This window comes from Lupinus angustifolius, chromosome LG13, assembly GCF_001865875.1.
Source record: "Lupinus angustifolius cultivar Tanjil chromosome LG13, LupAngTanjil_v1.0, whole genome shotgun sequence".
Lineage (NCBI taxonomy): Eukaryota > Viridiplantae > Streptophyta > Magnoliopsida > Fabales > Fabaceae > Lupinus > Lupinus angustifolius.
In genome coordinates, this window is record NC_032021.1 from 17,195,999 (window position 1) to 17,223,906 (window position 27,908).

At 32.1% G+C, this 27,908-nt stretch overlaps 6 protein-coding genes and 1 long non-coding RNA gene across 10 annotated transcripts; 3 read left to right on the forward strand and 4 right to left on the reverse strand.

The window, feature by feature from the left end:
- LOC109325191 (ethylene-overproduction protein 1-like) lies at positions 2,643 to 7,602 on the forward strand. Of its 2 annotated transcripts, XR_002105097.1 has the most exons (5): positions 2,643 to 4,932; positions 5,250 to 5,541; positions 5,631 to 5,940; positions 6,765 to 7,055; positions 7,196 to 7,602. XR_002105097.1 is itself a non-coding variant. In XM_019557389.1 (4 exons), exons 1-4 carry the CDS (start codon positions 2,957 to 2,959, stop codon positions 6,992 to 6,994), a joined length of 2,808 nt encoding a protein of 935 aa, XP_019412934.1. In that variant the 5' UTR covers positions 2,643 to 2,956; the 3' UTR covers positions 6,995 to 7,602. The 2 variants fall into 2 exon arrangements, 1 of the variants encoding a protein (XP_019412934.1); XM_019557389.1 differs by having other exon boundaries at positions 6,765 to 7,602.
- On the forward strand, positions 8,056 to 9,203 carry LOC109325195. The gene has a single exon (XM_019557394.1). It carries the CDS (start codon positions 8,167 to 8,169, stop codon positions 9,082 to 9,084), a length of 918 nt encoding a protein of 305 aa, XP_019412939.1. The 5' UTR covers positions 8,056 to 8,166; the 3' UTR covers positions 9,085 to 9,203.
- On the forward strand, positions 10,429 to 26,598 carry LOC109325197. 2 transcript variants are annotated; one of them, XM_019557396.1, is made up of 6 exons: positions 10,429 to 10,648; positions 11,502 to 11,643; positions 11,742 to 11,843; positions 11,960 to 12,033; positions 12,160 to 12,275; positions 26,586 to 26,598. In XM_019557396.1, exons 1-5 carry the CDS (start codon positions 10,462 to 10,464, stop codon positions 12,264 to 12,266), a joined length of 612 nt encoding a protein of 203 aa, XP_019412941.1. In that variant the 5' UTR covers positions 10,429 to 10,461; the 3' UTR covers positions 12,267 to 12,275; positions 26,586 to 26,598. The 2 variants fall into 2 exon arrangements, with proteins under 2 accessions (XP_019412941.1, XP_019412940.1); XM_019557395.1 differs by lacking the exon at positions 26,586 to 26,598 and having other exon boundaries at positions 12,160 to 12,661.
- LOC109325200 lies at positions 11,362 to 11,606 on the reverse strand. Its single transcript, XR_002105098.1, has 2 exons — positions 11,488 to 11,606; positions 11,362 to 11,446 (listed from the first exon to the last, which is right to left on the reverse strand). It is a non-coding gene; the product is annotated as an uncharacterized LOC109325200 (long non-coding RNA).
- On the reverse strand, positions 15,420 to 20,267 carry LOC109325193 (probably inactive leucine-rich repeat receptor-like protein kinase IMK2). Of its 2 annotated transcripts, XM_019557392.1 has the most exons (4): positions 18,500 to 20,267; positions 17,672 to 18,427; positions 16,641 to 16,976; positions 15,420 to 16,012 (listed from the first exon to the last, which is right to left on the reverse strand). In XM_019557392.1, exons 1-4 carry the CDS (start codon positions 19,647 to 19,649, stop codon positions 15,789 to 15,791), a joined length of 2,466 nt encoding a protein of 821 aa, XP_019412937.1. In that variant the 5' UTR covers positions 19,650 to 20,267; the 3' UTR covers positions 15,420 to 15,788. The 2 variants fall into 2 exon arrangements, with proteins under 2 accessions (XP_019412937.1, XP_019412936.1); XM_019557391.1 differs by having other exon boundaries at positions 15,424 to 16,012; positions 17,672 to 20,267.
- Positions 20,903 to 23,854, reverse strand: LOC109325198 (macrophage migration inhibitory factor homolog). The gene is made up of 3 exons (XM_019557397.1): positions 23,692 to 23,854; positions 22,098 to 22,298; positions 20,903 to 21,365 (listed from the first exon to the last, which is right to left on the reverse strand). The coding sequence occupies exons 1-3, from the start codon at positions 23,800 to 23,802 to the stop codon at positions 21,315 to 21,317; spliced, it is 363 nt and encodes a 120-aa protein (XP_019412942.1). The 5' UTR covers positions 23,803 to 23,854; the 3' UTR covers positions 20,903 to 21,314.
- On the reverse strand, positions 24,724 to 27,363 carry LOC109325199 (macrophage migration inhibitory factor homolog). Its single transcript, XM_019557399.1, has 3 exons — positions 27,221 to 27,363; positions 25,067 to 25,297; positions 24,724 to 24,863 (listed from the first exon to the last, which is right to left on the reverse strand). The coding sequence occupies exons 1-2, from the start codon at positions 27,329 to 27,331 to the stop codon at positions 25,070 to 25,072; spliced, it is 339 nt and encodes a 112-aa protein (XP_019412944.1). The 5' UTR covers positions 27,332 to 27,363; the 3' UTR covers positions 24,724 to 24,863; positions 25,067 to 25,069.

The window sequence follows — 27,908 nt, forward strand, 5'->3', positions numbered from 1 at the left end:
ATGATAGTGTTTTATAAGTTGTTAACTACAAAACGATGTCGTTTACCATATTTTATGAGACATGGGTAAGGATTATCATTCTGGGCAAAGCCGATCGGACCTGCCCACCCACACTTATTGGGCGAACATGACATGAAAAATGTACAAATTCACCTTAAAATGTTTGTGCAACATGTTATATTCGCATATGTGCATTTTACGGACCGCATGCATTATTAAATAAAATATTGAACATTAAATATGCATTTGTATATCAAATATAAGAAAATATCACAATTTTCTTATTTTATATATATATTTGTATTTTGTATATTATATATATATATATATGTACTATTTCTTTTGTATTTCGTATGTAAATTATTTACTACACATATTTTTTATCATATATTACATTTATATTTTGTATGCATTGTTCAATTTGTATGATTGTTTATTATGATAAATATATTTGTATGTATAATATATATTGTTTATTTTGTATGAAGTGTATATAACTTTGTATATATTTTTTTATTTTATTTAGGGCGGCTCGCAAGCCTGTCCTGCCCATGTTTAGGGCGGATAGGGCATGATATTTCATGCATTGTTTAAAAACGAGCATGCATATGCTCGCCCCAATTTAGACGGATATTGTATGGGCATGGTTAAGGCAAACTGATTGCCAATACTAATAAGGATACAAGTATAGTGAAATTTAAGGGTGAGAATGAGTCTGGTTTGGACGGGTTAAGGTTTGTCTTTTACCTGGTCATAAATATTGGTCAAGTCATTTTTTAACCTGGACTCGACCCTAGACACGAAGCTAACCCGACCCTAAATATTGATCAGGTCAGCCTTTAAACCCAAACCCGATCATAGACGCAATTAAATATAGTGCATAATCATTTTAGATAAAAGGATCTCAATATTATTTATTAGTATGAATATGGAATTTGATATATAAAATGATATGTGTATATATATATATATTATTAATCATGTATATATGATGAAAAGATTAGATAATCAATGATACTTTCGACAAAAAATATGTCAATACTCTGTACACATTTAAATGAGACACGTACAAACATGTTAAGTGAGTGATCATGGGACAAGTCAAGTCATGTTTGGTCCCTACTCAACACTAAATATTGATCATGTCTGGCTCTGGACCCAATGAGACCCGACCATATCCGGTCTCAATCATGATCAAGTCATACTAAGTGAGCAAGTAGTCACAGGTGCTACTCACCCCTAGTGGGATTGGTTATTAAATCAATAGAAATAAATGAATGAATCTGGTTTGATCGGGTGTAAATTCACATTTAAAAAATTATAATTTATTAACATCATTTAATAACTTTATACTATAAATTCTAAAAAACATAACACACTTAAATATCTAATTCAACAATTAATAAAAAAGTTATTATAAATATTGTGATATATTAGTTGAAAATTCCATCAAACAATATCAATTATAAGCTTTAATTGCAACAAAGGTATTTAAATATAGGGAATGGAGTATCTCCTATTATAATGAGATAAATTATCTCCTCTTGCTAGTGAAATCTTGACATATGTCATGTTTCATAATTTTTTATAAAAATATTTTTTAAAATAAACAAAATAGTACACATGTCACATCTTTACTAGCTAGAAGAGATAAGTTATCTCCTGATATGAGGAGATACATTATTCTCTTAAATATATCTAAAATTTAATTAAACAAGTAAGTTTTGTTACACCACAAAAGCACACAATGGTTCATTCTTACTTGAAATAAGAATATTGGTATCTAATATGGTTCTGAGACTGAAAATAATAATAAAAACAATGTTTGTTATTTATAAAAAATAGATATTATTTTTAATTTATGAAGATGTGTAATAAATTATAAAAGAATTTGTGATTTAAATAAGAATAAAACTGATATTTTTGATGGAGATGCTCTAGGTTAGTAAAAAAGTAAAATATGTGTGCATTATTAGTGTAAAAATTTATACACGTTTAATATATCATCTACCATATATCTTTATGAATTTTTTGAAGAATCAATTATAAATAATTATGAATAACAGATTATGCAATGATGATGTATAAAACTTTTACATCAACACTATCTTTTTCTCATAAAAAACAAGTATAATTATAACAGCATCAAACAAAAGTATAAATAAGTTGAAAGCACCAATTTTTCATCTCAAAACTTTGTCCTTTTGACATTTAAAAAATAATGATTGAAACATTTAAATAAAGTAAAACCAATTTATATCTATTTTGCCTTAATATAGATCCAAGATATGAACTTGTCCATCAATTTCCAAAAAAGACACTCCTAAAAGATATGCAAGACACTCATAGTTAAATAACATTAATATGCTGAAAGAGTTAGCTACACGTACCTGTAGATATTTTCGACTTGTACATTGCCTATAGTACGAGGATACGAGAATATCCGTAGGAAACATAAAAACATTAATATTGTTTATAATCAATAAACCATACAAAAAAATGTGGCATAAATAATATTTTTAAGATTACATTTTTTCTCATTAAAACTAAAAAGTAAAAAAAAGAAAGTGAAATTTCATATTTATCCATTAAGAATATATAAAGCAGCAAAAAGGCAAAAAACACAGAGAAGAGAAAAACAAAAACAGAAAGCAAAACAAAAAATAGAGAGAAAGAAGAGAATAAAGGGAAAGAGAGAATAATCAGAGACACTGTGGCCGTTGAAATTATCACAAACATTTCAACGGCCACCGCCACCGTCACCGCCACCACAACCACCACCACCACCACCTCTCCTCATTATGCTATTCTCTCTTTTCCCTTTCTCTCCAATTTCTCTCAAAAAAATAAAATAAAAAATCACACACAAAAATTGAATTAAAAGCAAAAAATCCACAATTTTGTTTCATTCATTCGTTGATCTTAATTTTAATTTGAAGTTTCAATTATTTTGAAGATGATACGTAGTTTAAAGATCATGGATGGTTGTAAAGGTACTCAGGTTCATGCTTTCCCGGTTAAACCGAACCGGTTCGAACCGAATCGGTCTAATAACCAAACCGTTAAACCGGTTTCGAATTTCAACGCCGTTGTTTCATCTGAAGGTGTTATTCTTCCCACTACGGAGCTTCTAGAACCCGAAATAGAAGCTTCTCTGAAGCCTATTCATTTCGTTGAAATCCTAGCTGATTTGCATCGGAGGATCGAGAATTGTGAAGGAGAGTTTGAGAAATTTGGGGTTTTTTTGGAGCAATCTGCGGTTTTCAGGGGCTTGCCGGATTTGAAATTGTTCCGGCAGTGTCTCCGGTTGGTTCGGGGGCATGCCGTTGATGTGCACGAGAAGGTGGTGGTGGCAGCGTGGTTGAGGTATGAGAGGAGGGAGGATGAGCTTGTTGGATCGGTTTCGGCGATGGAGTGTTCAGGAAGGAATCTTGAATGCCCTAAGGCTAGTTTGGTTCAAGGGTATGATCCTGAATCGGTTTTCGATCATTGTTTGTGTTTTCGTAGAAAAGATGATGATGAATTTAAAATTGTAGTTAATTATGATTGTGATGGTGATTTTGTTGAGGAATGTTCAAATTATGATGGTAGTTGTGAAAATGATGATGATGATAATAATAATAATAATGATGATGTGTGTTTTTGCATTGGTGATGATGAAATTATTTGTAATAGATACCTTGTGGCCTCGCTTTCGAGGCCATTACAGACAATGTTGTATGGCGGATTCATTGAGTCGAGAAGGGAGAAGATTAATTTTTCTAAGAATGAGGTTTCTATTGAGACAATGGTTGCTGTTAAGGTTTTTAGTAGAACCAATAGGTTGAGTAACTTTCCTCCAAATGTTGTTTTGGAGTTGCTTTGTTTTGCGAATAGGTTTTGTTGTGAGGAGATGAAAAATTCTTGTGAAGCTCATTTGGCTTCTTTGGTTTGTGACATGGATGATGCTGTTTCGCTAGTTGAGTATGGACTTGAGGAATCTGCGTACCTGCTCGTGGCAGCTTGTTTGCAGGTGTTTTTAAGAGAGCTTCCCGGTTCAATGCAGTGTTCGAGTTTTATAAATTTGTATTGCACTCCAGAGGGGAGGGATAGGTTGGCTAAGGCAGGGCACGCATCGTTTGTGTTGTATTATTTCTTGAGTCAGGTTGCGATCGAGGAAGACGTGAAGTCTAACACAACTGTGATGCTATTGGAAAGATTAGTAGAGTGTGCGGTGAAAAGTTGGCAGAAGCAGCTTGCATGTCACCAATTAGGTGTTGTTATGTTTGAGAGAAAAGAATACAAAGATGCACAGCATTGGTTTGAGGCTGCAGTTGAGGCAGGACATATTTATTCTTCAGTGGGTGTTGCAAGGGCGAAGTATAAGCGTGGTCATGTATATTCAGCATTCAAGATCATAAACTCGCTTATTTCTGATTATAAACCGGTTGGTTGGATGTATCAGGAAAGGTCTTTGTATTGTACAGGGAAGGAAAAAATATTGGATTTGCTCTATGCGACTGAATTAGATCCAACTCTTTCCTTTCCGTACAAGTATCGGGCTGTTGCTTTCCTGGAGGAGAATGAGATTGGAGCTGCCATTATGGAAATCAACAAAATAATCGGTTTTAAGGTTTCTCCAGACTGCCTTGACTTGAGAGCTTGGTTCTTGATTGCCTTGGGAGATTATGAAGGAGCCTTCAGAGATGTCAGGGCCATTATGACATTGGATCCAAATTATATGATGTTTTCTGGGAATATGCATGGTGATCGCTTGGTAGAACTCCTCCGCCCTGTAGCTCAGAAGTGGAGCCAGGCTGATTGCTGGATGCATTTGTATGACAGATGGTCTTCTGTTGATGATATTGGTTCTTTGGCTGTTGTACACAAGATGTTAGAAAATGATCCAGGGAAAAGTATTTTACGCTTTCGACAATCTCTCCTTCTCTTGCGGTGAGTGTAAACCTGTTTAAATTTAGTTATAATTTTTTTATCTTTTCCTCATAAGCAAGACTTTTTTTTGTCTGGAACATTGCTTGCCGGGTTCAAATCCTTGAAATAATATCTTTGCTCGCGAGGGTAAGATTGCATATAGCTAATTTTCCAAGCAAGAATGCTTTTCACTAATTTTGTTGCCCTCTTTTCTTTTTAATAAATGGTGTCAATTGTTCAAATAGGACAATCAATAAGTGTTTAGTCTCCAATTATTTTAAGGCATGGGCATGCATGATCCTATCCATTTTCGGTGTTGATGTTCCTGAATCTTGCAGGTTAAATTGTCAAAAGGCAGCCATGCGTAGTTTGCGCCTAGCTAGAAATCATTCTTCTTCAGTGCATGAAAGGCTTGTTTATGAGGGATGGATATTGTATGACACTGGTCATCGTGAAGAAGCATTAGCAAAGGCTGAGGAGTCCATTTCTATTCAAAGGTCATTTGAAGCTTTCTTTCTCAAAGCTTATGCATTAGCTGACTCGTGTCTTGATTCAGATTCTTCAAAGTATGTGATTGATCTCTTGGAGGAAGCTCTTAGATGCCCTTCAGATGGTCTTCGGAAAGGACAAGTATGTTTTATATTGTTCTCAGATTAAACATATTAATGATATTAGTGCTGAAATAATGAGTTTGTTTTCTGCATTCTATTGCATTTTAGGCACTAAATAATTTAGGGAGTATCTACGTAGATTGCGATAACCTGGATCTCGCTGCTGACTGCTATAAGCATGCACTCAACATCAAGCATACACGAGCACATCAGGGGTTGGCACGTGTATATCATCTTCAAAATAAGCACAAAGCTGCATATGATGAGATGACAAAGCTAATAGAAAAAGCCCGAAATAATGCATCAGCTTATGAGAAACGTTCAGAATATTGTGATCGTGATACAGCAAAGTGTGATCTTAGTATGGCAACACAGTTGGATCCTCTAAGGACTTATGCTTACAGATATAGGGCAGCAGGTAATTTCCATAAAACTGGTTATATTATTATCTGTTCTTCTAATTTCTTTTGGGGGATGAGGGGTAGGAGAGGGAGCTTTATTGTTAGTGGCAGATCTTGACTTCACAGTTTTTGGGGAGCCACAAGATTTAATCAAAATTTATCAATTAACACTTAAATACACAAAGAAATAAACATAATTGTATCAAAATTTTAAAATAACATATTAATTCAAAGTAACAACAAAGTATATAAAACATAACATCCAATATATTATTACTTTATTGTGATGCAGCTCCAGGTCACTGATGATTTGTTATCAACGCAGTTGAACTTGTATTAGTAATTATGTAATCTCCTCGCAACATTATACATGGTGAAATTGTTGGAAATGGTTAATGGATCTTTCACACATATTGGGTAGAAAATGAGCTTTAGGAAGTGCATTAAATGTTGAAGGAATATCGTAGCACTTCAGAGAAGTTTGTCATTATAACATGCTGATCAAGTTTCATATTTTTAGACGGTTCATTCTCATTTTGGCTTAGTTTATCATAGCAGTAGCAGTAGTTTATCATGCAAGGAAACGAACCTTGAGTTTGAGCCTATTCTTGTTTTTAATGACCTAATTTATTGAGCCCCATTGTTGTTTTGTATGCTTCTGTTGTTTTGTTTGCTGGCCTTGGTTCATGCTGAAATACTTTGTTTGCTATAAGCACCATGGCATTGTCAGAGCAATGTGATCATGATTTTCTTTTGAATCCTTGAATCCCTGTTAGTGTAATTTGTATCATATAGCATGTGCAAAACCTATGAAGTTCTGACATGAACCTTTGTCTTTCAGTTTTAATGGATAATCAGAAGGAAGCAGCAGCAATAGCTGAAGTTTCAAGGGCCATAAGTTTTAAGCCAGATCCTCAATTATTACATCTTCGAGCAGCATTCCATGATTCAATGGGTGATTATGTTTCTTCTGTCCGAGACTGTGAAGCAGCCCTCTGTCTAGACCCTAGCCTCCGTGAGACAGTAGAGCTTCATAACAAAGCACTGGAGCGGATTAATGAACCGAAGTGAGAGAAGAGAATAAGAGATCAATAATCATGTTTTCTCAGTATCTTCCGTATGGGGACGAACCTATTCTTGCAAGCAGTAATTTTTTACACAGGAAGGCTCAGTACTTATCAGCGCGATTAATCTTGTCTCCGGAAACAGTAAGGTAGATCTCATAGGGCTTGTCTTCTGGATGCAGAATTACAGAAGGGAAAAGACAAGTTAAGAAACACCATTTTGATTGAAACTGAAGGGTAAGTAGAGAATCAAGATAGCTTGTAAATATATATTATCACTTATCGTTTCGGTCAGCTTATACTTCAGGTAGTGCACACAGCTGCTGCTGCTATTCCTCTCCGTGCCACGGCCAGCAAGAATGGTGATAAATTGACACAGTTTTAAACGAAGCATATGCATACAAGTCAATTTATTGTGCATGATTTTTAGATATTTGTCCCCATAATTTTGGCTGAGTGAGCAATTGCCAAATTCACTTTCTGTTGTAACTTTATTCTATCTTCTCTCTGTTGTATGAACACAAAATTTAACTGTTATTTGTGATGAGTTCTCTGTTGAGAAGCTACATCCATACCCAGTTAATGAAAGTTTCCATCATCTCAATTCATCTATATCCTTTTGTTTCCTTACTTTGTTCCCCTCTCATTTTATGACCTTTTCTGTGGATAATTTACTTTGTTTCTAAACTTCACATTACATTGTAAAATGTTAATTAAGAATTTGAAACACATCAATGTCATGTCAATTAAGCTGATGCTGTATTCTTGGCATTTGGCCTCTTGTTTCTCTTCCACATGGAACTTAAAAGGGGATTTTCAATCCTGTGATCATTTGAAAGCTAGACTTTGGTTTTAATGATTTCCACAAGATATCCATATTTTCAACTGCTACTATTTATTCCACCCAACTAACTTTATATCATGTTCTCTCTCTAATCACATTTTTGACAAACTTTGTTGATATATACCTTTTGGTATCTATACACCACAGGAATATAGACTAATATGGGTTCAAGTAAGGTAGGACTATAAGGGCAGCAAAATTTTCCTATCAAGTTTTGTAACATACTTACATTTCTAAAGGCTTGAACTCGAGACCTTTGATTAAACTAGAACGGACTCGTGCTTTTAATTAGATAGTTGTTCTCAAATACTCGTTATTGAAGGTCTTCCTCTAATATGGAAGAAAAGGAGGATGAAAATCTGGAGAACATGGATTTGAAAAGTCGTAGAACGATAAACTTCAATGTGCCTCTCTTGTCAACAAGGCGTCTTGGTTGTTCAGTTGTTGCAGATACATCTTGCACATTACAAAATACAAGAGTTCCATTTTCATGGGAACAAGCCCCAGGGAAACCAAAAGACATAGAAAGGAGCAGTAGCGTCCGAGATGGAGACACCCCTCGGCTGCGACTACCTCCTTGCCTTTGGCATCAGCTAAAAGAAGCAGTTGGAGCTGATATAGATAATGGCATACAGGCAAGGGATGAATGCATCGCTTCCAATGCAGAATCCGACTTAGAGGTGTTCGGTCATGATCTAACACACGGTAGTTTTGAGTCACCTGTTTTTCAACCAACTGTGATGACCGATTGTGTCAAACAACGGTTCCTTGAATTTGATCAAGACGATGGTTGTGATGGTGACGACGATGACGACGACGATGATGTTTTGTTAGATGCAATGGATGTATTATCTCTATCAGAAGCATTAGACATTGTCCAACTAACAGAGAAAGTTCATAGTGAAAGCAATGATGGGTTGAGATTAAAGCTTGCAGAGTGCAATGGTGATCAATCTCCAGCTTATATGATCAACCGATTTCTTCCTGATGCTACTGCTTTGGCTGCATCATCTTCTATAAATTGTTCCAATGATTTCAACAAGAAAATGATTGATACTGCATCATATGCTTCTTCTTCAAAGGGTTGTGGCCCAGAAATTCTCTTCCCTTGGAGTATGAAGCATAAACTTTGTGCTATAAAGAGCCATATCCTGCCATATTCTAAAAAAAGTGTGCAGAAGCATCAGCACAGTTCAAAACATAAGAAACATTGTTCTTCAATTCATAAGGTTTGTACAAATAATGTGAAATAAGACAATTAATGAGTATATAAGTTGGTATGTTATTCAATAATTTAGTTCTTCTGTTCATTTTTAAATGCTTAAACATTATGCACCAGTTGTATACCAAATGCTTAATAGAGTTATAATGTAACAAAAGCTCAACTAGTTATAATGTTCCAATGTATATTGGATTTGTAAAGGTTATGCCACATTTTTAGTATTACTTTTGTATTGTTTTATTGAGCTACAAATAAAGTGATCAATTAAGAACCACATAACAGTTGGATTAAATATTGTTTCATGTTGTCAACCAAAACAAAATAAAATGTAGTGTGGAGTAAGGTTTATATATGGTTATTGTATCATTTACGTATTGGTCTTTTTTTTCAATACAATCATGTATATTATTAATTTTAAAGTAAATATATATTTTGGACTCTCGGTTTCGTTCATTAAAAATTGAAAAAAATGGTTCTAAAAAATATCAAATTTAGATTAAATTAGTCACTTTTAGTATATATTATGACAAAATTATTTTAACTTATATTTGTGATTATTGGCTGCTAATTTAATTTTTATTTTTGGGTTCAAATTGGTCCATGAATTTTTTTTTAAGCAGGGAGTATTCACTCTCATTTTTATTCTCTTTGTCATAATATTGAATACATTTTTAGATATGGTCTTTAGGTATTAATTAGCATTCATATGATATATTAATTAAATGAAAATATTGATTCGAAATTCGATTTGCTATTTAGCTCAATAAACTTGGTTTATGAATCTGAACTTGAGCTACAAATTGAGCTTGTTAAATTAACAAGTCGAACGTGAGCTGGATATAGTTTGACTCGTTAGTTTCATAACCGAGTCGAACTCAGACTAAAAATATAACTCATGTCAAGTTTTGATCTAAGTAAATCCTTATTGAGTTGAACCGAATTTAACTCTAATTTGACTCATTTCGATTCGTTTCCAGCCGTACATCGAACGAACAGAAAATGATATATTGACCATATTAAAAACAAATGTCACAAACTCACAATAATACATCAATATTAAACTCTTATAAATTAAATTATGTTTATGAACAAATTATTGATACTTAAAACTCTCTAGTGTTACTTTATCCCTCTATGTCCCAAACCGGTATACAAGGCTATATTTAAGGACTATAAAATCTATGCATTCTAAGTGTAAAGATTTATACACATGAACTCCATCATTTATTTAGATTACTTTTCTGAAAAGTCAATAACAATTAAATATCATTTTAGATGATGCAATGATAATATATAACACTCGTATACTTTCAGTATATACATCTTTGCCTGATGTTTAACTAGTTTTCTATAAGAAGATGGAATGAAAGTGAATGAAATCGACCCAACACAAAATCATTAATAAAAAATGGGAGAATGGTGTTCAAGAAACAACAACATAGACGTAGACAAGCTTATATCATACAGTGATGACCTCGTTAAGGTATTGCAAGACCAGCATGACGTCACCAACCTCACTCACACACTGAAACGCACCGTTTCACTCTCTTCAACTTGTGATTCCGATTTCAATCATCTTCACTCTTTGCTACAAGGTCTTTTCCCTTTTTTTTCACTTCATGGGTATCTTTTAATTTTGCAAATTAACTTAGTTATAGTACAAAGTTAGAGTTTTTTGTATTTAAGATAAAGTTTTCATTTTTGTATGATTTTTCTGCTTGTTGGTTTGAAAATAAATCTGGGAATTTGAGATTTTATGTTAAAGTTTTCATTTTTGTGATTTTTATGCTTGTGGTGTTGTTCATTGTTAGTGTTCATTTTTGTGATTTTTATGCTTGTGGTGTTTGTTGATTATTAGTGTTTATTTTTTTGATTTTTATGCTTGTGGTGTTTGTTGATTATTAGCGTTTATTTTTGTGATTTTATGCTTGTGGTGTTTGTTGATTATTGTGTTTATTTTTGTGATTTTTATGCTTGTGGTGTTGTTGATTATTAGTTTTGTGATTAGGGGAGAGATATGTGTTTAGGAAGATTTATATAGAGAAGTTGAAGCAGAGAAAAATCATTCTATTAACTTCTATTATCAATCATAATCATCAATGTAATAGTCTCTAGACCACTCTTCCAAATCGCAGTTGTGTTGTATTTACCGCAATTGCGAGAAAATGTGACCAATGTAGCTGCAAATGTGGTTAGATGTTATTGCAGTCTTGCGGATACTCCCAAAGCCGCAATATTGGGGCCGTAATTGTGCTTGTGGAGTGCAATTTAACACACCGCTCTAGCCTGATATCTAATTTGTTTTTATTTTGAAACCATGAAAACTAAAAGAACAACACTACAAATTCTACTTTATCTTTCACTAGTTCATAACTTCATATTCATGTTATCTACTATGAGCACATCTTGATTATACTTTGAAGTTGACATGTACTTTATATGAATCAGATTATCAGAAAAAAATAGATGCATGCAAGCAAAAAACCGAGGAAGCTAGATGTGCGACTACTACTGATGCAGAATTGGACCTTCTGCAGAGAGAATTGGATGAAGAACTTGAAAAGGAACGGTTGTTGAAGGAAGAGTTTAGATAAGTCTTTTATCGGTTTGTTAGCTTTTCAATTGCATACTTTTTTTTGGATTATTTCTTGAATGACATATCTTACCATCTATATATTGTATCGACACAGCCGTCAGCAACAAATTCATCGATCTAGAACAACAATGGGCTTCTGTCCAAGAACAAAAGAAGACTTCACTGAAAATCGAGAAAGATAAGTTAAGGACGCAGTAAGTAGATTGCGAAACTTAAATCTAATATCGTCTTGCTTTCACATGTCATATGCAATGTTATTTGATTCATTATAGGTTCAGAAACTTAATGCATTCTTTTTTTTCTGTTTCAGGATGTTACTTTCAATGTATGCTTCTGTCACAAATATTGTGCCAAACTTGGATGACGAGTCCAAAATTTCCGGTTGTATCCTTTTGTTTCAGTATATTACTCTCTCTCCCTTCATTTCTTTCCTCTCCAAGTTTTCTGTATACGATATTATCTATCTTTCCGAAAGACAAAAACTGCTTGCTCCTTAAATCTTATTTCCAGATATTGTGGAAAAGGATAAAAATGTGGTCGACAAGTTTGAATATGACAGCTCGAAGATTCCTACTCAAGATGTATGCAATGACATCTGGAATACGATAAGTTCATGAATCATTTTGGTTGCATCAGAAGAATCCTGCAAGTCACTTATTTAATGGTGTAAGAATTAAATGCCTTAATTTACCCCTTCGTGGTTCTGTGGTGCATTTGGTTGGAACAAAATGCTAGAATCTTAGCACGGTGTTTAGTGTATTTTGTGTTCATTTGGGATAGAATTAGGATAGTTTATATAGTTTCATTTCGGGGTTCTGCCCGCAACCTTTTTAGAGGAGTGTCTTTGTTTGATCCGCAAAGAGATTGACATACTTTGTACTTTCGGTTTAGTCGATTTCTTTAGTTATCGATGATTCCTTATCTTCTTGTTTTTTACTGCTCTCTTCTATCTATCTATATATATATATATTCTTCTTGTGTAAAAAATATTATCAAGGGCAATCATGTGTAATGTTGATCTTGATTTGTAGAGAGGGGGTAATGTTGCTTGCTATATGGAGCAATTGTACTTTCGGTTTAGTTTAGTTATCGATGCATTGATCCTATATCTTAGAGTGGTGGTACAAATAGTGGTTAGCCCATTTCTCCTTGCTTATGAAATAAACGATTTTTCGTCATAAACCTGTTCCGATCGCAACCACTAGAGCTAGAATCGAGGGAAACTATGACAGAATCAAATTCGACTAGTAGCTTAATAACCAACCAGGAGATAGTGTCATTGCCATTCTTTTAATGTTATATTACTCTGTATTGGCGAGATCCAACAGTGAACAGCTGTCCAAAAGAAAAACCGACTGGAAGTCCGAGGACCTTTAGTACCGTACCCTACCCCCGACCCAACAGCCTTTGCGCCAAGCAAGACCACCCTTGCCCTTTCTCCATTCAGGACGAACTTTACTCAATGGCCATAGTAGAAGTGGAACTTTACTTGCATGTTAATGTTTTGACTTTCGAAGTCATTGCTTTGGTAGTACGATTTTACCGAATTACCACTTTCGACTCGAGGATTAGTCTCACAGTTATGCTCGAGGGTATCCGGTCAAAAACCAAAACTTACAACTATTAACAACTAAGTGTATTGATCATGTAGGCACAAAATGCAGTTTTAGCCTAACAAAACGTTTAGAGTTTGAGATTTTGGGACCAAAGTTGCTTTAAAATGGTTGGGTAGAAAATGAATAATCATTAACTATAGAGAATATGACAAATGAAATACTTTATAAAAATTCAACATAAAATTTTTCCACATTAACAAAAAAATATGTATCCTCCTTTGCTTAATCAAGGAATTAACTCTACAATATGTAATGTGAGCATAATCAATGAAGAGACCAACCACAACACAACTCTAACATTAGTCATTTTATTAGGTCATAAGTTATATTAAATGGTCGAAAATATATTAGAATAAGTAAGATAAATAAAGTGATATGAGTCCGATTTTATATAATCGGGTTGTAACAAATATTAAAAGAGTAATATATACAACTTTTTCTAGGGTTCATATGCACATAGACTCAACTACAAGGTTTAGGGTTTAGGGTGAGACTTTGAGCGAAACCTTGATCTTAATTATGAAAGTTATCATCATCTTAAAATTCATTGTGACACTTTTGGAACAACACACAGTGTACTCAGACTTTATGTATTTCATCATTTCATTCGTTTGGGTAAGAAACTAATCATTTTCGGGGTGCGTAAATATCTCTCTCAACAAGTATTGTTTCCAAGGATCGAACCCTTAACCTTTTAGTTATACTAAGGATCCAACAGGGACTTACCCCGCTAGATCAACACCTTATTTACCTTAATGATTAGAACATTATTCTCTTTAGCAACCACTTTTCAGATTTAAAAAAGTAGAAGGGTGTTTGTGTAGGTGTTCATTAAGCATTTATAAACCTACACTGGATTGCACCATTTAGAATAAACTTCAAAGTTGTAAAAGGAAATGTGTGATTGATTTAGTGAGCTATTTTTTAATAGCAGTAAGACTCAAAGAAGTTTTGGGCAAAAGAGATAAACAAATTAGGAGAACAAGTGGCACTCCTATCTACTCAATTCCTACGATTAAAACAAAGAAAGGGATAAGTTGATAGATGTCACACCTATTCAACATAAGAGTAAGAGAAGTTAAGAAAGCGGATATTAAGAAGACTCCGAGAATGCAGAAAAATAAGTTTCATTATCTTATCTAAGTGGAACCGTGAGTTCTCAAAAATAATTTTATTCCTAATGTGCCAAACGAACCAAAGAGCCACCCACAATTGTTTTTTCTTGTTCTCCATCCATGTCATGTTCTCATGAATTGAAAAGTGAGTCTTCACGAAAAATTACAAAGAAAATGAAAATACATAACATAAAAATAATTATAAACAAATTCATAGATGGTAGTGGCATAAACCTAAAATGTAAGTAATAGGCCAAAAGTTAAAATGTTCGATTTCTAGGAGCAATTGTTGGAATAGACAGTCATGTACCTTGAAAGGGATTAAGCGAAAGAGTGAATCACCAAGCACTTGGTAAGAACCACAAAAGGTAAAAATCAAGTTTCTTGAACATCAAGAGCTCCTTTTTATTTGGTCTTCATGCAAGTCTTCTCCTTTATTTGAATACTTATTTTTTACGTCTTATTTTTTATATAAGATTTGTTTGAATAGTTTTACTAGAAATATAGAATATCAATAAGATTTTTTATAAATATTTATTTTTCAGAAAACAACAACCACTTTTATTGAGTATAAATCTATTGATTTATTAATGTTATTAATATTGTATCGGTTATTAAACTTGTCAGAGTACTGATATAATGGTATAGCAATTCAACCGATGGTTCACTAATTAAACTGCATACATGTGAAATTAGACATACATATATAATATTTTAACATTTTAATATTGAAAACTCAATAAAAATATTTTCATTAAAAAATTAATTTTAAATAAGAATCGGTCGGTATGACCAATACGGTTCAATTGAAAACCGACCGGTATAACCGGTTTTGACCGGTATGATTGCATGACTGGTATAATTATTATATCGTACCAGTATTGAGACCGATTTACTGGTTGAACTGGCCAGTACGAACCAGTTTTTACAACACTAGTTTTATCACGTCAAAAGTTGTAAACAAACCTTCATTGGGTGGTCCCAGTGATTTAAATTGTGGCCGCAATATTGCGGTTGTGGTGATTGCCGCAACCGCATCACACCACAATTGTGATGTTATTTTGAATCACACTATTGCGGCCGCAACGTAACCGCATTGGGCCGTAATGCAACCGCATTGGACCACATCAGGTGCAATCGAATTCAAAAATAGTTTTTTAATCACAAAAATAATTCACACTGCAACAACCGCAATGACTATAATCGCAGTAACCACAGCCGTTACCACAACTGCAATTTAAAACACTGAGTAGTCCAAATCTATGAAATAATACATTATTTTACCTTGCCAAAAATTGTAAACAAACCTCCATTATATTATGGTATATATATATATATTCACAAATAAATAAAGAATAAAAGAAATATAAGATATGAATAATAATAGACCCTTTCTTTTTACTCATCATTAGTTATTGATTTCCTCCAATTGGTGAAGAACTTGTTGAACCTCTGGTCTTGATGATGGAGAAGGATCCACACAATGAAGTGCTAATTTCAATGTATTAAGAAGTTCATCACTTATAGCTGATGCATCTTTCATAAGTTCCAAATCAAATACTTCATTTGTCCACTCTTCTTTTACTATAGATGTCACCCATTCACCCAATTCCATACCTTTGTTTCTTTCGCCTACATCGATAAACCATCAAGCATGAGAAATAAGTGTAATTTTTTAAACAAAAAACATTGATAAATGCAATTAAGTTAAACGAAACATGATATATTGTGAGAGAATTCCATATAATATACAAATCAATGTATCTTTATTATTTTTTGTTACAAAATGCATCAACAATTCTAAAGAGATATTGTCTAATTCGCTCTTATACTATATTGTAACGAACCAAAAATAATAAAGAGGTATTGACTCATATTTTATTTGGACCTGTCTCCATAATATATCATATTTTGTTTAACTTATCACATCTTTTGTTTAAAATATTACACTTATCTCTCGTGCAGAGGTGATTAGTGTAATGAAAGTATGAAAATTAGATGGTTTGTGTAGGTGTAAAAAAGTGAGGAGTGATTTGTGTAATTTCGCTAAAACTCATGAGGTGTCAGTGTAATTTACTCTTAAAAAATTATATGGTTCAGTAGTATGCCAATTTATTGACATATCGCCGAGCCATTTTTTATTAAAATAAGATACTAACAACCTTTTCGCTTCCAAGGTAAGGCTTCGTATATCTAACGTCCCCAAACTCCACTAAGCGGGAGTCTCGTGTATTAAGAAAAGCTCTAGATTCCGACTTACCTGGTGGTTTACCAGTTAGGAGTTCCAAAATGATGACACCAAGGCTATAAACATCACTCTTTTGATTAGGCTTCTTAGTTATTGAAAGCTCAGGTGGATTATAACCATCATTTCCTGCACTAGCAATGATGTTACTTCTTGCAGAAGTTGTCACTAATCTTGAAAGTCCAAAATCTGTGATGTGAGCATTTATTTGCTCATCTAATAGAATATTGCTAGAGTTAAGATTTCCATGTACTATGTTCTCTTCTTTATGGAGATGGTATAAACCAAGTGTTATTTCGATTGCTATGTTCATTCTTGTTGGCCACTCAATCACAGTTTCAGGTCCTCTATCTGCATGTATTAAAGATAAAGATATAATAGAGTGAAGCAATGGTAAAATAACTCAAGCTCTAAGAACATTAACCAGTAAATTAGTAACTTAATCTCTACCATTGTTCAATTCAATTGCAGTTTAGTCCTTAAAATTAGTGTACAAAGCTTAGTTTCTATATTAGGAAAACTCTTGTGTTTCAAATTGCGGACCGCATCACGTGATGCGGCGTAATATTGCGGTTGCTATGACTGCCACAACCACATCACATTGTAATTGTAGTGTAACACCGAATCACAATGATGTAACTGCAACACGCCACAATGCAACCACATCAGGCGGCAACACAACCATATCAGACTGCATCTATATCAAAAATATTTTTTTACTCACAAAATAATTCACACCGCAACGGCCACAATCTGTATTGCAATGGTCACAATGACCTCAATTGCAGTAACCAATTGGAAAACTCTAACTTGTTCTAAACACAAAATAAGTTAATCCAAACAATACTAAGTTGGGACCAGTTTTTATAGATTTAGAAACTAACACATAAGTTTTAGGACAAAACTGAAAGAGAAAAATAATTTAGGAAACTAAGTTTCAAAATGCTCAACTTGTTACTGATAAAAGCTTCTGATTATCACTTAAACAGAACATAAGCTAAACAAAACTCATACTAAGCTCATAAAAGCTTCTAAGTACTACTTACCATGAAGGAATGATGCTAAGCTTCCTTTGGGCATATAATCAAAGACAAGAAGCTTTTCTCCTTTTGGTCCTAAATAATAGGCTCTAAGTGCCAAGAGATTTTGGTGTCTGATTTTGCCAAGTGAAGCAGCTTCTGCTTCAAACTCCTTCTGCCCTTTAGTAGTCTTCTCCCTCAGCCTCTGCACAATAACATGGTTTCCGTCCTCCAATGTCGCCTTATACGATGTTCCGTATGGACTTTTCTCCATTATCTCAGCAGTTGCACATAGAAGATCATCAGCTGTAAAAACAAATGGTCCATCAAAGTGAACTAGCTTCCCACCAACTTCACGTCCCGGTGATTCGATTCCACCACCAACTTTCTTAATACTTCTTGCAGATGCTGTTGTTTTTGCCTTACCGTTCTTTCCTTTTGAACCACCCGTTTTCTTAACCAAATAACACAACAAAAAGCAGCATAGGAATACCAGAATTATGAGGGTAACACCTGCTGCTATTAGGAGTATGATCTTGGTGCTTAATTTATTGAGATGGTGTGGCTTTGAAAAAGGCTTTGGTGATGGAGCCGGAAGAATCTCGGGTGGTGGTGAGTGACATGGTTTTGAGGCAATAAATCCACATAACTGAAGGTTCCCTGTAAAGGAACTTGAATTGAATCTTTTGGTAAGGAGAGAAGGAATAGGACCAGAAAGATTGTTGTAAGAAACATTGAAAAAACTCAAATTCGCAAGCTTGGCAAAAGAATCAGGAATTTCTCCTACAAGATTATTTTTGGAGAGATCAATTTTGGTGATGCCTGTGATGTTCCCTATTGTTGAAGGGATTTGACCATCAAGCTTATTGTTCTTGAGATTAAGCATAGAAAGGTTTTGCAAGGTTTCGAAACTATCCGGTACATGATTTTCAAGCTGGTTTCCTTCTAAGTTCAATGAAACAATAGAAGTGAGGTTGGATAAGGTCTTAGGAATGCTACCATTGATGGCATTGTTTGATAGATCAAGAAATCTAAGCCTTGAAAGTGCACCTATTTCACTTGGTATAGACCCTATAATCTGGTTATGACTTAAAGAAATGTTTTCAACCAAACTCAACTTGCTTATAGAAACTGGAATAGTACCAGAAATGAGATTATGATCAAGTGTCAAAACCTGAAGTTTGGAAGAAACAAAACCTTTGTTTCTGTTTCTCATTCCATGCCAAGAATCTGGTATAGAACCAGAAATATTGTTGTATTGTAATGCAAGAATAGTAAGAGAATGAGACATAGTAAAACTACTAGGAATGGATCCAGAAAGCAAATTAAAGCTCAAATTGATCCTAAATATCCTAGTGGAGTTTGATAAACTAGGAGGGATTTTACCAATAAGCAAGTTATTACTAACATCAATAGATTGAAGCATTGGACAATTACCAATAGAAAGAGGAATAGAACCTGAAAGCTTGTTATTAAAGAGATAAACACCTCTAAGATTAGGAAGAAAACCAAGAGAATAAGGTATAGGACCAGTTAGAAGATTATCATGAAGACTAATCTTCCTTAAAGATTGAAGTTTCCCAATTTTCTCAGAGATTTTTCCACTTAACCCTTTAAATGGAATCTGAATTACAATAACCTCTCCATTAACACATTTGATACCTAACCATGAACCTGAACATGCACCAAAACCACTATCATTCCAGCTTCTTAGAACCCCTTTGAAGTCTATCAAATCATGCTTCAATGCCCTTAATGCTTCATAATCTGATTTTCTCACAGCCACACCATCAAACAATTGGTGCCCTGTGACAAAAGTAGAACTTGCCAGAACTTGCATGAACATGAAGAACAATAATGCAAAGTACATAATAAAACTGCATTTTTTCCTTCTAGATTCATCTTTATTCCAACATTGAGCAAGTGTATTAAAACAAGAGACCAAAATATTAAAAGGGTATCTGAAAAAATCATTCATATACCAAATATTGATGCCCATGAACATGAACTATATTTTGTGTATAATGTAAAGTTTCAACTCAATATTTGTGTGTATAATCTATAGTTTCCTTTTCCACTATGTGTATATAATTTATAGTTTCTTTCAACTTTCTGAGTACTTAATAATAAGAAACAATGATTGAAATGAGTGAGAAGGAAAAAGTACTAGGATTCTGGTGAAAACATGTGAGTAAGGTTATTGATTTGGACATAAACAGATAAATTAGGTATGAATGGGTCAATGCTTTCAACGGCTACTTTTATTTTATTTTTTTCATTGGTTGTAACGGTTAGTTTTAATTACTATAGTGTGTATTTATTGGTATATGTCTTAGACTATATATCTCACATTAATGTTTATGAAAAAAAACATAGATATTATACTTTTTGGTACTACTAATAGTATCTCTAACTAATTTATTTTAGAATGTGATTCTAACAAATATCGTTCTTAAGAATCGAAATTCTGATAAATATAATACTTTAATATTTAATTAGTTAGTTGATAATTAATTATTCCATATATCCGATTATGCATAACAGGTTGGGTCGCATGGCACGACAAATATTATTGGATTTGGTATTTACTATAAATCTTTACGACAATATATATATATATATATATATATCCGAATGATAATTCCTTAGGGAAAAAAAGTTACTTGTAAGTTCTCCTTTCTTTATTTATTTATATATATATATATATATATAAATAAATAAATAAATGTGTATTTTGAAATCTAACCCATGGAGGAAACTCATATTGTCAATAATAGATATAGGTGTTGTATTTAGATGAAATATTTGATATTTCAAAGAAATTGTAGTACAAGGGAATTTATTTCAATTGACATGGAGGTTGGTTTTTAATTGGAATGGTCTCATTTCTGCATTTATTATTAGTGATAAAGATGTTGTGGCTATAGGTTACTTGGAGCACAATCTTATTGTTTTAACCGTAACTATGGATAAATCTTTACACTGATAATACATGAATATCACACTAATAAATATGAATAATTATCAACTTTAGAAGCATGATGGTTGTATAGTTTTCACATGATCCCGTTTTAGTTTTTCTAATTGATGTATGAGTTGCTACATTGTTGAAGTATGTTATAATAAATTGAATAATTCAGCATGAACTCTATATAATATATTTTGTTCATAAAAAATATAAATTATTTCACATAGTTTTCACTATTGTGTTTTTGGTAGGTCCAAAACCAAAGCAACAAATTATATGAAGGTTTATTTTTATGTAATGATGATTTTCATATTCTTATATTTAATGTCTTAGAATTATACTAAGTTTATTCTTTAGGAGAAATAGGATGATTTTAAATTTTATTTTTAACCTGAACAAAACTACACCAACTCATGAAACCATGTAAACGTGGTTCATGAATACCAAATACATGAACTTTAATGCAGAATAAACCTTCAATCACATAATCAAATTCAAATAATTGGCAAATTCTAATCCAATTAATATACCATATAAAAAGAATAAATTTTTTAAGATTGTAAGTAAAATATTAACTAATTTACATTATAGTTAGTCTCCTTTAACGTGCAACTTTTATTTTAAATACTAAATTAATATATACACACATATATATATCAAAAGTTTATTTAACTTGTCACCCTTCAATAATGATTTTTTTCTTCATTTGGACTCGATCACCATGATGGACCCATTCAATCCACAATTATAACCCTATAAACAAATAAAGGAGGCATTGTTAGCATCAAGTTCAATCAAATTAAAATAAAGGGTTGGTAAGTAGATGTGTGAGAGAAGAGAAACATCAAAAGAGAAAGAGTTAATTGCACCCTTAATCCTTAAAGTAAGTTGTTAAAATGGATCTAATATAGTAAGAAAGTTGAGTGAATATAATGCTAGAACCACTTATATATATATATATCTAACTAAAGGTGGGGACACTATGAACTTCAATTCATTCTCATGCAATGCAATGTTCTAAAATCAAAACAATTAGTAATCAACCAAATGGTACAAGACCCGACTGGATCCTCAGATATTATATTAGACTAAAATGTTCGATTTTTGAAAGTGCCACTTGTTGGAAAATGCAGATGCTCTCAAATACTAGAGAGTCTAGTACTGAGTAGAGATGATGATATGTGACACCAAACTTATTTCAGATATCTAGATATATTTTTTGAATTCAATAATTTAAAATATTGTCAATTTTTTCTCCTCCTTACATTCTAGTAGTAGACTCTCTAGTACTTGAAATGATTCATACCCTTTTGTTGAGAGAGACAATCATATACTCTGAAAGAGATTATTTTCTTATCTAAATGGTGGGATGATATTTATACCCAAAAAACACTTCATAATGTGATAGAATAAACTAGTGCCACTTAATTCTAATATATAGAGAAATTGCATCAATGTTATAAAAACTTAGGAAGAAAAACTTGCCTCAATGTCATAGAATTTAAGGAAGAATCTTGACTTTGGTATAGACAAGTTGGTTTCAAGAATAAAGGAAAGTGCAGCACTAAGTTTGTTGTTCAAATCTGGATTGAGAGCACCAATGGACACTAATTCACCATATGCAGCTGGTTCCTCACTCCCACCAAAACATATTGGTATAGATCCTTCTAATCCAACCATCACATACTGCAACACACAAATCATACACCTCGAAAGAGATTAGTTCATTACCTAAAATTTAGGGTGAAAGATACCCCAGATAGTACCAAAAAAAATCTTTTTTTTGGTCGGCAAAAGTTAATTTAGATCAAGTATCAGAAGTATATGTAAGTGATTATAGTAGAGTCTAGAAGTAAAATTTTGTGTTTCATATTTTTATATGTATGTGTTTTCCATATCTAATCCTTCATAATATATACAATTTCCCTAACTTATTTAATGGAGCAAAACTTTAGCTATAACTATATTTTTCATTCAGAAGATTAGAACATAAAAGCTTAGTTGGGTAAATCAAAGTTCTTGTTAATTTAATTGACAAGTATATTATATATTAACGGATTGATTAAGTAAAAAATGTATTCATCCTTAATTTAATATCTAAAGAGATAAAATTAATATTATATTCCACTACAATGTATTCATCCTTGATTATCCAATTACATAATCACTTTTGCTAGATAAACTCACTTCATTGACATAAATAGATCAAGATATTCTCCATTTCCTTTACAAATTCAACCATATGATGTAAATTAAGATCATAAATTCATGTAGTGGTTTGATCTATGTACAATATGAACCACTAGAAATTAAAAATGCTTTTGTTGTAGTTGATATATTCTTCTTTTCTTGGATAACTGAAAAAAGTATTAATAATAACACTTACAAACTTACCACACCAACAACAACCACATAATTAAAAGGTTCAGTAAATTATCTATCGTAGATTATCCTTATTCTCTATCTTAGACCAATCAGATTTTAATAAGTACTTTAAAAATGTTACATTTTGTTTTAATTTTTTTTATTTGTCAATATCTAATTGGTTTAGGATAGGAAATGAGACAACCTTAAAAGACATGTGATCTTCTTGTCTTGTCTAGTGAAGTTTGGTAAGAGTGAAGGTAAGCAATTTTATTCTCACAATTCATAACTCATCCGTTGATTCTTCAACATCAGTCGGTTCAGACTTCCACTTAGTTTTTACCCAAGCTTTATCCGGGCCATGGATAGATCGCTCAGGTTCAGATCCATAAACCATAACAACTATCCTATGAAAACTCACTTTCGCTACAGCTCTGGTGGTTCCCCTTAACCAAGTCAATCACTACCTATGAGTCGCCAGCTCATTCTTCAATAGGTACGAGTTCATAATATTGTTTTTAAGATTTGAACTTCTGATTTTTATATTATAAAACAAATAACTTTATCATCAAGCCGATCCTCTCCACCTTATATAACAATCATATCATCCAAAATAATTTTTACTTCAACCATATGAACCAAAATAATCATTACCTCAACCATATGAACCAAAAAGAAAAGTTGATAGAGAGAAGTGAAGAAAGAGAAATCATACAGATTTAGGTCTACCCATGATTTCTGCAACTGTGGAGATCAAAGCTGAGAGTATAACAGATATGTCTATATGATCTAATCTTATGTTTGTGGAAATTGTGAGACAAGGCATCTTCAATGTTTCTCTCACACACTCTGCAAATGCATATAAACCACACACTTTTTATCTTTTCCTTTTGCTTTGGCCTTTTCCTTAGATATTTTTCTTTAACAAATTTAATACGAGAGTAATATTTATACATCGTGAGTGTAAAGTTATCATTCACTTATATTATTTTTCAAAGAGTCAGTAATGATTAAACATGAATAATAGATGATACACTAATAATAAGTGGATGGATCCTTTTTTTCAATTAATATTCACAGTCTAATATGAATACTAGGTATGAAAACTAGGACAATGTCTTACATGACAAGATAAAAGACCTAAATAAATATATTCAACTATAGAAAAATATGAGGATTTGATATTTATGAATATACATAGCAAGTTTTATACAGTGTTGGGTATATCATACATTAATTATATATTTTATATAGTAATTATCATTAATTATTAAACAAAATAATACGTATATTAGATCTTGATAAAAATATATTTTGATAAGCAAAATCTCTTACCTAAAGTGACTGAGAAATTGCGAAGGTCGATTTTTTTTTGTCATGTCTATTTGTCCTTCTAAGCCTACAAGCATTTTTATTAGGCAATATAGGATGCTCTTTGCTTCATGTTTTAAAAAACCGCTAAAATTTAAATAAGTTGTGTTGTAATGTGATTTAATGTTATAGAAAAATGATATAACATGGTTTATCCATATTCATATAACATATTAAGATTTTTTCCTTTTGTCTCTTCAACTTCAATATTTAATATCTTTATAATTAGTTTAATGGATTTTTTTCTTGTTTTATTATTTATCAATGTTCGATTAACCTATTTTAAAATGAATAGTTGACGAGAATTTGTATAAAACTCATAAACAGTCAAGTCTACACCCGCTTTTGATTTACGGGTATTTTATAGGAACATGACTTTGCATAAATAATCAAATGAAAGTAAAACATATATTATTATGGGTTCACATTAAAATAAAGTACAAGTATTGCATGCATATGAGAATATTAATAACATTACACGCTTTAAAATTAAAACACAAATAATTGATGATTAGAGATTTAAACCACAATCATAAGCTGTGACAATCTGATAAGAGTAATGCTATATACTTCTACTAAATCATTCTATCTATCACAAATTGACACATATTACTTGTAAATCAATTATTAATAAACAAAGTATTATTTTATAACATATGTCATTTTCTGGTGGATAGTAAGATTTGTAGGAGAATTTAGTAGGAGGATATATCATTTTCGCATTAGATTTTGGAGTTAGTGGGAAATGCAGTTGTGTCAAAGACTTTGAGAAAAAATCGAGTTGTTGGGATTGAAAGATTAGAGTGTAATATTTTGCCAATTGTAGCAATGAGATTTCTCTTAACTTCTTTATTAATGCCACCCATTGAAACTATTTCACCATATGCTGCTGCTTCTTTATTACCCTCAAATGATATTGGCACTGATGACTTCAGTATCACCATCACAAACTGCAAAATTATGTTCATTAACACATTTAGAAAAGTATGTATGCACCAATAATATATGAGTTTTATACATTATCATTATATTATTTTTGTTCATATTTAATCACCATTGACTTTTCCAAAAAAGTAATTCATCAAATGAATTATAGATAATATAACGACTATGTATAAATATTTACACTAACATATATATATATTACGTTATATAAAAAAGGATATAAATCACTTGTCTCAAGTGATATTTCATTCTCTGTCCTAACCCAATAAGATATTATCGCATGAATAAAAGAAAATTTTCTTAAAAACAAAAAAGTAATAAAAGAGCGGTTCATACCAGGATAGTATATGTACATTATATTATCCTCATGAGTGAAACAATTATTTCTACGATTTGAATTCATCCATGATCAATACATATGACATAGCATCAATGCTCACCCTCTTGATGAGTAGAAATAATAAAACATGATATGATGAAACTGGACAAATATGACTTAGAGGGCATGCATGGAAGTTGACTTGTGAGAACTAAACAAATATGAGTAGATTTTAACACTATTATTATATCAATTAATAACATATAAATTTGTGATTAATGATGTATAATATGTTTAGTTAAAGGAAAAATATGGTGTAACTTCCATTATAGTGTAATTTTCACTTCCTATTTTGTTCTTCATATTATTTAATTTTTACAAAAAACCATATAATCCTAATTAATCACCACTAACATATTAATTAACCACATCTCTCACCTAAAACTAAATATTATCATAAACATACAAAAATTATAATATAAAGTACACCGAATACAACAAATATATTCTAATTATAAAACATGAAATATATAAAAATTAAATACGTAGTAGCATTCAATATTGACTGACAGGTAGACATTAGAGCTAATAAGTTATAAACCCTTCAAATATACCATATAATACAATTCGATTAACTAGAAATTTATACATTAACAATGTTAATGCATAAATAGCTACACATTTTTTGTATTATAAGAATATTTTACTATAAGATTTAGATATTTGATTTGTGAATAACTGAATATACAAGTAACAAATAATAATGGTGATATTATTGTACATGTCCCTACAAAGGAAGATGATAAGGTGGGTATCCTTCTTCTGGGACCATTAAGGATAATAATGAGGCTCCTTGCCTCCAAAAGTTCATTGTGCAAGAAAATATCACTTTCTAGTGTATTTATGTCATATTAAAAAAATTAATGTATTTTGAAGAATTATTAATAATTTCATTTTACTTCAATAAATCTAAGTATTTGTAACAAAATTTTTGACAATTTGATATATATTAACTTTATTTTATTATTTCCCTCTATTGCTTACTTGGAGAGGAATGAAAATCATGTACAAGTGAAGTTTGAACTTCATATCACCACAAATTTGAAGTTGGGTCCAGTTTTATATGTTCACCAAATTGGAGTACAAATGCTCCAATAATGGACGAGGATAATAGTATAGGGTACAAAAATATATGTAATTTCATTTTAAATTATTTTTTAATAAAATAAATTTAAAAATTAAGAAAATTATAATTGTAATTTTACTACTAGACTCTCCGGTATTTGAGAATATGATATAATTATCAAATTAAGTAACATTGCATTATAGCCATAAATACCTTAAATACCAAAGGGAAAAAGGGATGAAACCTACAATTTGTGTAGGTATAATCATGGTTATAAGTTGTGGTTCACATTAATAATTACAATTATGAACAAAATAGTTAGTTTGACATATTCGACAAACCGATTAATTATGATTGTAATTATGGTCGTATTTAAGCACAAAATAACGACAATAATGACCACAACCACAATGATCGTGTAATCATAAGTTCCACTTAAAAAAACATCGAGAAAGAAAGAAGAGTTAAAGCATATATAAATACCTTTTCAGGTTTTCCAATGATTTTGGAAACAGCAGTGGTAGCTTGAGAAAATACTAGATCAGTGTTAACTCCATCTAAGTTAAGATTAGTGGTGATGTAAAGGCAAGGCATTTTTTTCCTCTTCTTCTTTTGTGATTCTAATTTCTAACCTAGTTTGGTTCTATGTTCAAAGTTTTGGAAGTGAAGTTGATTTTGTTGAGTGAACTTTGATAGTTTCTATTTATAGCACAAGCTCACCCTAGATCTATAGATAGATAGATAAGGGAACATAAAGGTACATGCTAAGCTTTCATTGTGCTGGCTTGGACAACACCATACCCTTTATTTTCGTTTTCATAATAGGTAGGGCATGCATCATATTATTGCTAGTTTTTACTCGATATCCTTTAGGGTTAGTTTAGAAGTTGGATTTTGGAGGGAAAGGGAAAAGGAAAGCTTGTGAGTCATCTTATAAGTGTATTTCGTAGTTCCCAAACTTTCCCTTTCTCTTTTTTTCACTCCAAAATCTAACTCTCAAACTAACTCTTAAGGAAATAAATCTTTTGGGAGTGCGTAATAGTTCTTCTTACTTCCAAAAATCGAATATTTAACCTTTGACTTGATATGATGCACATAATAGATCAAAGCTTTGTTGGTACATTATTGCTTGTATTACCAATAGTATCCTTCACCCTTTTGGGTAAGAAAC